Below are 13,755 nucleotides of genomic sequence, written 5' to 3'. Positions count from 1 at the left end.
TTTATAGTTGTTCTGAGGAATAATTAACTGAGCACATATTTAAACACTGGAATGAGTCCATATACTTTAACTTCCGGTTTGTAATGGAAAACAGCATTATTTCTGAATACAGCTCACTAAACTGGCTACATTTTTAGATATTTATCTTTGTGGAATTCAAAAACTGTAACACCAGAAGGAGAGGGGATCTATTTCCATTCCCCATGTAATCCCTCCAGCAAAGGCACCTGGTGATATGCTAAAGGTCCACAATTAATATGTAAATAAAACCAAAGAATGAACTAAGATCTCACACTGGATCTACCATTTTAAACAATGCACAATCTTCAGGAAAATAATTCTGCCTCCCAAAGAGTTCTAGCTCAGCAAATGATTGTTAGATTCTCCTGGTATATAAAGGGTGATTAAAAACAAAAAAACTGAAACTATTTAGCTTTTAAAGCAAAGAAGTAAATTTAAGAACTAGCAAGTATCCCAGAGTAGATCTCTGTGAATCTCCTGGAAAACTGGCATGTAAGTAGATAAAGACCTTCACCTAAGCAGACCATTGGCCAGTCTGGATTTAAGTGACAAGGTTGCCAGAATTTAGCCAGGATATTCCTTCATCTATAGTTAAGTCTTGGTGTTAAAATCCTCTGTTCTCCCATGTTAGAGGGAGTATAATCCCAGGTATAAGTTAGAGTTAAAATATGCTGTAAACATACAGCCATTACTCCTTCCTACTACATGAAATTCAACCTAAATCTCAAAATTTGAGAATCTGTAGTAATGTATTCTTTATAGAGAACTTCAATTATTGTGAACTTGCTTAGAAAAAAAATATCACGTGCACTCGATTCTCCAACCACAAACGTCCTGAGGAGGTCAGGACCCCCCAGCCAGGCCAAAGAGGTATGCCCAAAGATTCTCTCTCTCTCCCCAGAGGGCACTCTAGAATGGTTCTGCACCCCCACAAAATACGAGGAAGAAAATCAAACTGGGTGTAAGTTAAAAAATATAGTTCCCACTGTATTTCCATGTGATTCAACCCTCCCTAAACTGTCAAAGGAAAATTACTTGACTTTTGGAAGCAGGAACGTTAAGACTTATTATTGGCTCCTAACAGTCTCCACAGAAATTGTAACCGATCCTACTGGTTGAAGAAAGCTTCAGACCTGGTTTCTACCTTGCCAGAGGTTTTCAAACCGTGGGCCAGGCCAGGCCAGGCCAGACGCACTGGAGTATGAGATACAGCACGCTGATCCTAAGTAACCAAGCGAAAGCATATCCGCCTAATGTTATAAAAGCTGGGGAGAGAGGTCACCTTTTTAGTTACTATTTAGGGAACTTTTGGATGGCATCACAACAGATGATGAAATGTAGCTCTGCATCAGGGAAAGCGTGCTGCTGACAGTGTCCAGAGAAATCGTTCTCTTACCCACAGCAAAGCCGCTCTTTGCTGAGCAAGTCACACAAACAAAATAGGAAGAGCTTGCAAATGTCACAGTCACTCAGGATCTTGAGTGTTAGAGCTGGAGGGATTTAAATACCACGATAACCTGTTTTAGACCCAAACCTGCATGTATTCATAATAACAAGCGTTAATTGAATCCTAAGTGTTTATAGCTCTAGTCCAGACAATACCCTCAACTCCAGGTGCATAATTTTATGCTACAATACCAGGTGGGTATCTAAGAGGCATCCAGAGTGAACTCTGATCTCCCACCCAGATCCGCCAAATCACCTGCCCCAACCCCCTCTAGCAAAGAGGGCTCCCTTTTTCCAGTTACTCAGTCCACGAGCACTGGCATCAACTGGGATTTCTGTCCCTCTCTTCCACTGTCATCCAATCCATCCGCAAACCCTGTCTGCTTCAACTCTGGAGGGCAGCTGCCTCTCAGCACCCCACCCCTGCCTCTGGTCCAAGCATCCAGTGCCTCCGGCCTTGATTATTATTGCAGTCTCCTAAAAAGTTTGCTCTGCTCCCACTCTTGCCCCACGCAGTCTACGTTCTATACAGCAGCCAGAGCAGTTCCACTCAGACACAGTCAGACCACCACTCCCCTCTGCTCAGAGCCATCCAGTGGCTCCTCATGCAGCTCAGGGCAAAAGCCCAAGTCCTAACAGGCCACGCTCCCCTTGCTTCCTCTGCCCCAGCCAGGCCCGCCTCCTGAACACTGAGCAGCTTCCACCTCAAGACCTGTGAAGTCAAGGGACTTTCTCTGTTTTGTTCACTGCTATATCCCTGGTACTTAAGAACCAAGCTTGCTTGGCACATTATGTGCTCAATAGCCCTCGGATGAATGAGTGAATTGGATTTTATGATCCCTTTTTTACAAATGGGGAAACGGAGACACAGTTAGTGGTAGAGCCAGAATTCAGGCCCAGGCAGGGTGGCTAACCCATTCCTATTCTAATCAAAAGAAAGGTCTCATTCAGTCACGTTTTGGGGACTTGGAAGCCTTTTATAGTTAGCCCCAAAGGCGAAGAGCTCAGTTTTGCAAGCAAAAAATCTCAGTCTTTATAGGGTAAGGCTGGCATAAACCACAAATGTCTTAAGTTTTTGTCCAAAGCTCCTTCCTACAAACTGGGAGACAGGGTGTATTACTCAGGCTTTAAGTGAGTATAAAATGCTGGGGACTTGGATGTCTAGTTCAGCAAACTTCTCTCTGGCAACTCTGATGGAGAGGCCTAACAGAGAGAAGGCCTAATATGTAGGCCTTAGGGGAAAAACCACTTTTCCCAGAAAGAGAGTCCTGGCTAGCATCTCATTCTCCTGGGCTGCACAGGAGGCCCAGAGCCAGGAAGACTCTCTGGGCGCTGAGCAGGAGCTCCTGCCTCCAGGAGGGGTAGGGGAGGGGCCCCATTAAACCACATGGAACACAAAAGCCAAATGAAACATATTTGACAGGAAAAGTATCCTAACAACAGCCAGCTGGAAGGGTCAGAAAGGATTTTAGGAGTTTCAGATTAACTGGGCACCACTGGGCTAGCCCTGAGTTAGAGAATACCGGTTAAATGTTTATCTTGGATGGGAGCAAAGATGTGGCTTAGTGGTTAGTCGCTCAGATACTGGCACCTGAATAGAACCCTGGCTTAGCCACTTACAAACTAGGTGGACCTAATTCATCATCTGTGCCTCAGTTCATCATCTGTAAAATGGGGCTGATTTTAGTATCCACCTCATAAGATCGGGGTGAGGACTAAGAGTGAATTTGTGGGAAAAGCCCGGTCCCTGTGGTACCTGACGCAAAAGAAGCACTTGATAAAGGCTAACTCTTAGTGATGAAACATGTACTACACTATATTAGCTAAATCGGGTTTTAATTGCATTTTCAGGGTCCCCAGAGCATCTATAGAATCTGAAGATATCAAGGGTTTGGGCTTAAGTCACTGATACTTACTCTTTAACAAATGCCTGGTATCTTTACACTTTAAAAAAAAAATACTCTAATGGTTGGTGTTGAATCTTTGGAAATGCAGTTTGAAATCTGGCTGCTTTAAGCTAACAGGGGAAAGATTCGGAATAGGGATAGGGAAGGAATGAAATCTACACACATTGGAAGTGAAAACAATCCAAGCCCCATTGACATTCCTTGCTCTCTACTTTTAGGGCAAAGAAGTAAATTCCAGCGAGAGAGGTATCACCCGGACAGATTGAGGGTGGGGTCTTAGCCCCCCCCAGGTGTGACCCCAGGGAAAGCACATCCTCGCTGGGCCCCGGTCTCTGCATGGAAGAGCGGGACAGTGATTCCAACTGTGCATCCCAAGTCCCCACTTCTGCACAGTCAGAAGAGCTCTGTTTTTATCTGCTCCTATCTGAGGCTGCACTAAGATTTATTTACAGGGAAAAGGGTCCTGGGCTAAAAAAGAACCCTGTAACCAGAGCTTCAATGTTCCAGAATGGGCCAAGTGAGCTACGACTACAGTAAATGGTGAGGATTTGGCCCACACGATACACATCAAAGAAGCAGTTTCTAAAAGTGCCAGTGCAGCCCGGGCCCTTGAGGTGGGAGCAGAGAGTCCCTGAAAAGGGGCTCAGTGGACAGGAAGTTTGGCTGGCACTTCCTTTTGGTTAAAAGTTCCATGAAAGCCTACTAAGATACTTTTAACTTACACGCAACACAGTGCATGGGGCCCCGTGGAACTAGCATCTCTGGCTGTCATCACTGGAGAGGGAAGCACTCTGGAGTCTAGAGAAAGCTCTGGAAATCAGCACACACTTCAGCCAGTCCCTATCTTTGCTCCACTTACAACCCCAGGAGAATGCTTTTGACAATTATGAGGCAGAGGCTCAACCAGACCCACATCCTAAAAGATTAAGTTCCGGGCAATTTAGGGGCATCTGGGTGGCTCAGTCAGTTAAGCGGCCGACTTCGGCTCAGGATCAGGTCATGATCTCATGGTTTGTGAGTTCAAGCCTCAGCTCAGACTCTCTACTGTCAACGTGGAGCCTGTTTTGGATCCTCTGTCTCCCTCTCCCTCTGACCCTCCCCAGCCAGCTCTCTCTCTCTCAAAAATAAACAAACATTTTTAAAAGTACTATAAATTCCAAACAATTTAGTACTGTGTTGCTTTACAGTATTTCCCATCTAGGCTCCAGCTCTTTGAATAATGAAACCCCACCGCAGTGCTGAGGACCTAGGAGCGAGCAGCCAATAGATATTTGCTGACTGTGGACACCTGTCACATCACCATGGTCCGCTATGCCACAACCATCATGTTTCATTTACTTTTAACTTTAAAAAAAAGGGGGGGCACAAAATCACTCTACCCAAATCTTCAACCCCAAATTATCCCCTTAAAATAGTTCTGAATTTCTGTGGATGTTATTGTCAACTGCCGTCCTGAGAACTAAGGATAATACGATTTGGGAGTATTTTCAATTCTGGCCTAGACGAGGCAGGACCAGGGCCAACCCCGGTGCTGGACTGGATGGACACACAATAATCAGTCACAGGTGTCACCCGATCAGTGTCAGAGGTTTGGGCTTTGCCTCTCCGAAATAGTAACTGTTTATATTACCCTGCACTTGTAATAACATCCTGCCACAGGGACCAGCACGTTTCCACAACCCTTACACTACCCAGCGATCTGATGGCCCGCTTGTGCTGTGGGAAAAACATCTCTGATTTAAGCTCCTTTCTGCATGAAGGTTCCTGCCCCTCCCAAGAACAAACAGGGCGAGTGGCCCAGAGAGCCAAACCAGCTGCCTCCTCCAGGGAAATCACTCTGGCAAAATAGAAGCCGTTTTAGGAACAATTTAAGTTTTCCCCCAAGGGTGCACTACCCCTAAGGGGCTGTCATTTTGAATGGCGCCCGGTAAGGGCTTGACTGTGCCTAAGAAACCTCCCGGCGCTGAGACCTATCCGAGAAGGAATGAGCTGTCACCTCTGCGGCCACTTGTGGAAGTCAGAGGGAGGGGTTTCTTGGCTCACTTTTGTGTAAATCAGGTGCTCGAAGCACAGGAAATCGAAAGAGAACCTGGAGCTGACTGGGTCTTTTGTCGGGATGCCCCCTCTCATCTCAAGAGCTCAAGAAACTGACAACCTATCTAGACGGCACGGACGGCCCCGCCACATTAGCACTAGCCGGCTGTCCCACACACCGCGCTCCTCTCCTGCGGCTGGTGAGACGCCGGGACCCCCGAGGTCCCCCTTCCGCGCCCAGCTCCCGGGGCCGTTCGGGCACCTCCGGACCGGCCCCACCCGTCGGCGACGCCACGCCCAGGGCGCACGCAGCGGGTCCGGGGAGCCCCGCCGCTCCCCTTCCCTCACCACCCACAGAGTCCGGGGTGGGGCGGTCCCGGCGCACGGACCTGCCGCTCCTCCGCCTGCAGCTCGTACGTCTCCCGCAGCCGCAGCAGCTCTTCCTCCAGCAGCGCGCGCAGCTGCTCCAACTCGAGCGCCTCGCGCCGCAGCGCCTCCGCCTCCTGCGCGCACTGCCGCGTCTCCTCCTCGGCCTCGCGCCGGCTCTCCTGGCCGCGCCGCAGCACCTCTTCCAGCTCGCGCACCTCGTCCTCGTACAGTTGCACGGTCTCCCGCCACGACTCGGCCACCAGCAACGCGTAGCTGTCGTGCACCTCCCGCAGGCGCGGCGGGGACGCGGCGGGGCCGGCGGCGCGGGCGCGGTAGCTCATGGTCAGGCGGGCGGCGCGCTCGCGCAGCTCCCGCAAGTTGCGCTCGTGGGCCGCTTCCAGGCCCCGGCGCTCGGCCTGCAGCCGGCCCAGCAGCGCCTCGAGGGCGGCGCGCGCGCCTAGAGCCTCCTGCAGCTCGCGCCGCTGCGCGCCCAGCTCGGCGTCCAGGCGGCCGCGGGCGGCGCGCTCCTCCTCGCCCAGCCGCTGCAGCTCCCACAGCTCGCGCCGCAGCGCGTCGCGCTCGCCCTCGGCCAGAGTCGTGGCCCAGCTCAGCTCGTCCAGCTGCTGCCGCAAGCCGCGCGCCTCCTCGGCGAAGCGGGCCTGCCCCTCGGCCCACAGGCCCTCCTGCCCGAGCCGGCCGCGCAGCTCCTCCTCCAGGAGTAGGTTTTCGCGCTCCAGCTCCCGCACGCGGCACACATAGTCGTAGAGCCGGGCGTTGAGCTCTTGCAGCTCGGCCTTCTCGGGGCCCGTGTGAAGCCGCCAAGACAGCATCTTGCTGGGCGTACGGGGCTCTGCCGGCCGGTTCCCTCCTGCCCTGGTCTTGTCCCCTCCTCCGCGCCGCTCCGGCCCCGCCGCTGCCCGGGAGGCCCGCAGACTGGGGCCGGAGCGGGCGCGCCCGGGCACTTAGCGGACGGGGCGGGCGGGAGCGGGCGCGGACCACGGCCACCAGCCAATCAGAGCGCGGCCCGGCGAGACCACTGCGGCCGGATGGCGCCCCCTGCCGGAATAACAGCGGCGCCACGCGGCCGCCCGGCCCAGGGACCGGGTGACCAGGGGTCCTCGTCGTCCACAGTCACTTAAAAGCGGGCGGTGGCTCGCTCGCCGGGCAGGGATCGGAGAAGGGATGCCGGAGAGAGGTCCCTGTCGCTGCCCCGACACGCGCACCTAGAGCACCCGAGTGCCCTGGAGTCCATGGAAGGATATAGAAGTCTCCACTGAGAGAACTGGTCGCTTATAGGAGACTTCTCATCCCCAGTACTGGAAATCGGAGCCTTTCTATTTTTCTATGTAAAAAAAAACAAAAACAAAAACAAAAACCATTATTTAAAAACATTTAATAAAATTTAAATATAATAAAATAAACTTAATAAAAATTAAATATACCAAAATTTAAAACATATACCTCTATAAATCTAATATATGCACATTTACTTACACATGCATAGATGTGCATTAAATATTCTATTTTAACTTAAACATAAATGCATATTCATTTGCCAGTGTTTCGATGTACATACAGCCAAAACTTTTCTTTTGATATGGGCTGACTAGAGTTTCACATTCTCCTTATAGAAATTACCCATAAAGGACATAGTCTCCGCTTTCCGGTATCATTTTCATTCTTTTGGAGTGAGAACTTAAAGAGATTTTGAAGTTCTCCGAGCGCAGAATTTTCCTAGACACTTCTTATCTTCCCAAACTTTATACAGTTGTCACCACTACACCTAATGTGACAGCTGCCTTTTTTCTAACATCGCACCTCAACTTAATTGTCACCGAAACCACAGCTCTCTTTTGCACACTTGTGTGTCATTAGCTTTCATGACACTTATTCAAGTTACAAACGACAATAGCCAGTACAAGTGGTTTTGAGGGGCACGGGAACAAACACAGCTGGCCTTTGGTTGGAGTAGCCCTCGACTGGTGGGGACAGAAGTGCTTAGGGGAGGCCTGGAGAGTCATCCACTGGCTGGATATATTTTGCAGATGACATGGAAAGGTGGGTTAGTCAGCACATTGGTCCAGGGACAGTCCCTTGAGACACCTTCCAGGGCTCTCCTTGTGACAGGCATGAGTCTCCACAAATGGGGCTGAAGTGGCTCTTTGCTTTTCTAGAGCACCCATATCACAGACCCCCTTCCCCAGGTAGAAGTGAATATCTTTCAATTTAGAATCCCCCCACTTTCTGCCAAGGCTAAGTTGAGGGAGAAGGGAGGGCCAAGACATGGGGCAGGGACTCTGGACCCATGCTATCATTGTTCATCCTTCTCTCTTTCACCCAGGTGCACATCACACTTCTCCTTTGCTTGTCAGGCCACACAGCTGCTATGATGTCATTGCCCAGACCTGTCTGGGGATCTCATCAGTATGAGCATCTTTCCTGGACCACACTGGGACACGAGGGCACTTCGGGGTGGCTCGCACAGTTGCCTGAACTCAGCAGACAGCCATATATTTTCAATTCTTCAACTTGCCAGGATACCTGGGGTTCTGCTGGCCCACCTCTCCTGGCCAGGCAGGGTAGGAGACCTTCTCAGGGACTGGTGGGCCTTGATGTTTTGCTCTTTACCCATTAGGTTTTCCTTGCCCCGATGCCCTTCAGGGTCTTACATTTTGAAAGTCAAAACTTTCTCCCTACTTCTGCTCTAAATCCTGTCCTTGACAAATGGCTGCTATTGGGTACAGGAGCCCAGTTTGGGAAGGAGTCATAGGGCACCAGGAAATAGCAAGAGAAAAGAAAAAGTACCACTGGTTAATCTCTCAAAATAATGTCCTGATGCATCACACTTAATTCTCACAAAACTGTAGCTCAGAGAAGTTGAGAGACTTGCCTGAGGACACACAGTTCCTAAATTTGAGAACAGAAGTATCAGAAGTTGTGACCACAGGAGCAGACCTGAGCGGGCAAGGTCCGGCCAGGAAACAGAGGAGCATATTCAAAGGGAAGGGAATGGTTAATGGGATGTAATGAGACTACAAAGGGGTGGATGGGATGCAGAAGTATCAGAATTAGCAAGAGCTAGAAGCAAAGAAGCCCTTAGCGCCCAAGGGACAGAAGGAGGGGAAAGTGTTGGCTGAGCCTGGAGGAGCCTGGAGCTCCGGAAGGGGGCCCCCTAGAGGAGCAGGAGCTGAATGCATCCCAGGAGGGAGCAGGTGAAGAAAAACCCAAACCTCTCTTCCCGCGTTCCCATCTCCTGCTGGTGCCTCCCATTGCGGAACCTGGAGTCACTGGGGCTTGGCAGTGGTGTGCTGGGGACAGCTCCTACTGGCTTGTGAGAGCCAATTGTTAAATTTTCAGGAATTTTGTGAGCCAGTTGTTAAACACAGCCATTGTGAAAAGTAAAATTCTGGGGCGCCTGAGTGGCCCAGTCGGTTGAGCGCCGGACTCCTGATCCCGGCTCAGGTCATGATCTCGGCAGTTTGTGAGTTTGAGCCACGCATGGAGCTGTGCACTGATGGCATGGAGCCTGCTTAGGATTCTGTCTCTCCTTCTCTCTGCCCTCCCTCGCTTGCTCTCTCTCTCTCTCTCTCTCTCAATAAACAAGCAAACAAACTTTAAAAAAGAAAAAAACAAAATTCTAGTTCGCAGAGCGCCTTCAAGGAGAGCGGGAATTTTCCCAGTCTCCCGATAGGGGGCGCTGCGTGAGGATGGAGAACTCAGAAAGCGGCTCCAGGGCCCCTTCAGGCAAAGGTCCCCTCCTCCAGTCTCCGTGAGAGGTGCTGTGGACGGGAAGCAGAGTGCAGAGTTTCATGGAGAGCCTTAGAAACAGGGGGGCTTGCATAGGGCTTGGGGAATGGGAATAGCAGGTCTTTTCTCTACTTGGAAGACATGGAACAGCATGCCCCAGGACACATGGGCCTCCTAAGCTTGGGGGGACAATTGGGGAAGGGACATTAATGAATTTCCCTCAAATGGTTCGTCCCACCCCCACTCCATTGCTTGAGGGGAGGCAAAAAGCCAAAACAGAAATGTTTTCATGGCACGTTTTATTTTTTAAGTTTTTTTTTTAAGTTTGTTTATTTTATTTTGAGAGAGAGAAAGTGACCTTGCAAGAGTAGGGGAGGGGCAGAGAGACAGACGGAGAGAGAGAATCCCAAGCAGGCTCTACGCTGGCAAGGATTGAACCCATGAATGTGAGATCATGACCTGAGCCGAAACCAAGAGTGGGACCCTTAATCAACTGAGGCACCGAGGTGCCCTTTCCTGGCAAGTTTTAAAGGCTTGAAGAAGACACCTGACTAGGTAAAAACCAGGGAGGAAATCCTGAGATGGAAGAGGAGGACGCTGAGGAAAGTTGGGGTTCCCAGGGGACAAGAAAAGATCCGTTAAGGCAAGGATGGGGAGGCGAGATGGAGGGGAGTCAGGAAAGCACAGTAATTTCTAGAGAGCTTCTACAGAGGGGAGCCTTGTACCCCTTCTGGGCAGCATCCCAGGGAGACAGCAAAACCCCAGCTATATTGTGAGCTCCAAGAGCAGGGGCCTTGTGCCCAACTCCCCAGGTGCACCCTTGTTGGGGATGGCAGGTCTGAGGGGACAGGCTGCAGCCATGACCCGGAAAGCCTTTCACAGGAGCCCACCCCCCACGTGAGTGAGGCCAGGAGCCAGAGCACCACCCGGAAGTAGCAGAGGACCTGAGGGAGCCATTGAGACAGAGAAGGGATGACTCCAGCAGAGCCCCCACCAGCTTGAAGACGCCTTTTGTAAACATTAGAAGAAGGCAGATGAGGGGCGCCTGGGCGGCTAAGTTGGTTAAGCATCTGACCTCAGCTCAGTTCGTGATCTCATGGTTCATGAGTTCGAGCCCCACATTGGGCTCTGTGCTGACAGCTCAGATCCTGGATCCTGCTTTGGATTCTGTGTTTCCCTCTCTCTCTACCCCTTCGCCACTCACACTCTGTGTCTCTGTCTCTCAAAAATGAATAAATGTTTTTAAATTTTTTTAATAAAAAAGAAAAAAGATGAAAAAGCCAGAGGTACATGGCCTGGCCAGTTGGTAGTTCCTCGGTGCAAAGAAAAAGGTATCCCTTTCTCAGGATGGAAGTGGTCCTGCACCTACACCCACAGCCCAGCAAGCACACCACAGGCTGGATTTCAATCCTACTTATCCCATCATCCAGGTATGTTTATGCAGTGGACAACCTGCTCAACTGTCCATGGTGGTCCACTGTCCCAGCCTCTGCCTACGTGGATGACGACCAAAGGCTCTATGGGATGGAGTGGAAAGCTGGTGGCTGCCAGCACAGACAGGTGACACAAGGTCAGACAGCCCCCACCTCAGTGCCTTGGCATTGTATAAGTCCTCAACAATTCTAGTGTGGCCCCAAGGAAGGATAGAACCTTGAACTGATAGAGATTGAGTTTTCATCACCCTGATGGAAATTGGAGCCCTAAATAGAAATCAGGTTGTGATCTTTAAAAAAAAGCAAATCTGTTGTTATTTCCTACACACCCAAGTCTGGTCTGGGAGGCATACCAGCCCCCTGCAGGTTTGGCTAGGTAGGAAATGAACCACATGGGGCAAGGGAAATGCAGTGGATCTGAGCTGGGCACAGTGGTATAGACTAGATGGAGCTGCTTCGCGTCCTGGCCCTTACTATCAGCACGACCTTGGGCACAACCACCTCTCTGAGCCCATTTGCTTATCCATGTAACAATGCAGACAAAATAACACATGGAGAGCCTCCGGGTTGGACAAGCACAGCCCTTACCATATGCCAGGTATGGTTCTGAGGGCTTTATGCAGATTAACTCACATCATCACACAGCAACCTATGAAGTAGGTACGAGCAACTCTATTCTAATGATGAAGACACTGAGCCACAGAGCATTCAACTTCCCCAAAGCCACGCAAGTAAAAAGTAGCAGGATTAGAGCCCTCCCTACTCCTCCTACCCAACCCCCTAGACTGCCTCTTATACTGTGTGAAGCTTGTCTCACTCTGCCTGGTGCACACCCAGAAAATATGGGTCATCCTCCTGGGTCATCCTCATTGGTCATCCCCATTCCAGGAATCACACAGAAGTTTCTGTGTCAGGAAGGCCAGGGAGACATGCCCAGGACCCAGAGGGTCAAGGCAGATGACAGCTCAGCAGAGTCCACAGCTGAATGGGGCTAAGGGGGAGGTGAGCAGGCATGGACTATCCTTGAACCTTCCAGACTCCGTCTCTTCATTTGGAAGGAAGATAACTCCTCTCTCACAGGGCTGCTACAAGGACTAAATAAGAGCATATAAAGTCATTCAGGACACAGCGTCTTTATGCCCTACTTCACTTAAAAAAAAAAAAAACTATTTTGGGGCGCCTGGGTGGCGCAGTCGGTTGGGCGTCCGACTTCAGCCAGGTCACGATCTCGCGGTCCGTGAGTTCGAGCCCCGCGTCGGGCTCTGGGCTGATGGCTCTGGGCTGATGGCTCGGAGCCTGGAGCCTGTTTCCCACTCTGTGTCTCCCTCTCTCTCCGCCCCTCCCCCGTTCATGCTCTGTCTCTCTCTGTCCCAAAAATAAATAAAAAACGTTGAAAAAAAATTTTAAAAACCTATGATTGTTTAAATAAATAAATAAATAAATAAAACTATTTTACAGGGAGCCTGGGTGGCTCAGTTGGTTGAGTGTCCAACTTCAGCTCAGGTCATGATCTCGGGGTCTGTGAGTTCGAGCCCTGCATCAGGCTCTGTGCTGACAGCTCAGAGCCTGGAGCCTGCTTCGGATTCTGTGTCTCCTTCTCTCTCTGCCCCTCCCTGCTCATGCTCTGTCTCTCTCTCTGTCAAAAATAAGTAAACATTTTAAAAAATTAAAAAAATAAAGCTATTTGAATCCAGCCGCTCCTCTTGGAGCCCAGTGTTCCCCACTCTGTCGCGGCTCTCTGGCTATTTCAAGAAGGCTGATTATTTGTTTCTCACTGTTTCATAGGAGCACAGCAGGTGTTTATTGGGGTATAGGCTGCCTTTTTAAAAGATGCAAAAATAGCATTTGGCATATGAAAAAAATGTGCAGTAACTTAACCTGCATCACCTCCCTCTCTTAATTTGGAAAGTCATGTCATTTACACTACAAATGAACTTGGGAAGGGCCCCACATGGCAGTAAGACCTCCCCTGGTTAATCTTTCCAAGAGAAACAAGACTCACATTTCATCCTAAGAACTAAAAAAAGAAGTATCTCCCATCAAAGAGGAACAGCACGTTTGCTATTACTGCCCTTAAAAACACATTTTCCACGGAGTTCATTAGTGGTGGCCAAGATCAGATTATTCAGAAGCTAGTTATGGAGCCCCTTTTCTGTGTTGGAGGCTGGGCCCAGGGGACACTTTGCAGAGGGAGACACAGCCCGTTTCCTCATGGACTCGGGGTCTGGGGAGTGCAGAGGCTTTGGGAAGGCTGCTGTCTTTTCTCAATGCCCCTGCGTATGCTTCCTGTTCTTGTTGGCAACCACCAATCACTCAGCAAGACTTCTCTTTGTCTCCAATCCAGTCTTGTGGCTTTAAATACCAACAACATGTCAATGACCCTCAAATGTATGACTCCATCCCAGATTGTTCTTCTGAGCCTGTTGTGTCTTGATTCAGGCCTCTGTTTATGACATGACCACCATATGTCCCTACTCTAACAGGAGAGCCATGAGGGTGCTTTGGGTCCCTGAATATCAATGGTAGTTTGGAGTTGGGTACTCAACCTCTTTGGAAAGAAGTGGTGTTCCCCTTTCTCCAGTACGAACGGCTGTCATCCCTTGGGGGGAGACCCAATGGAACACAACTGTATTTGGTTGCCATGGAGTTTGCTAGGTACATTCTTCACTGGATGGGTTCTGGGTCTGAGAACTGACTCAGGCCTGGAAATTAGGCTATGACTTATCATAAGAAGATTGGGTGATGACTTAGTGTAGGGGTGGTTTTGATTAGGTATTTATTAGTGATGTTTTTGTCAG

General features: G+C 50.1%; 1 protein-coding gene across 1 annotated transcript in view; it reads right to left on the bottom strand.

Moving 5' to 3' along the window:
- Window positions 1–6,718, bottom strand: part of SYNM (synemin) — a 28,365-nt gene extending 21,647 nt beyond the window's left edge. The window contains exon 1 of the mRNA XM_058736720.1: window positions 5,798–6,718. Within this exon, the coding sequence (XP_058592703.1) occupies window positions 5,798–6,607 (810 nt within the window). The 5' untranslated portion in view covers window positions 6,608–6,718. The remainder of the gene's footprint in view (window positions 1–5,797) is intronic.
- Window positions 6,719–13,755: the final 7,037 nt, after the last annotated feature.

The sequence above is a fragment of the Neofelis nebulosa genome, chromosome 7 (assembly GCF_028018385.1).
Source record: "Neofelis nebulosa isolate mNeoNeb1 chromosome 7, mNeoNeb1.pri, whole genome shotgun sequence".
Lineage (NCBI taxonomy): Eukaryota > Metazoa > Chordata > Mammalia > Carnivora > Felidae > Neofelis > Neofelis nebulosa.
This window is presented reverse-complemented; position numbering and strand designations above follow the sequence as displayed.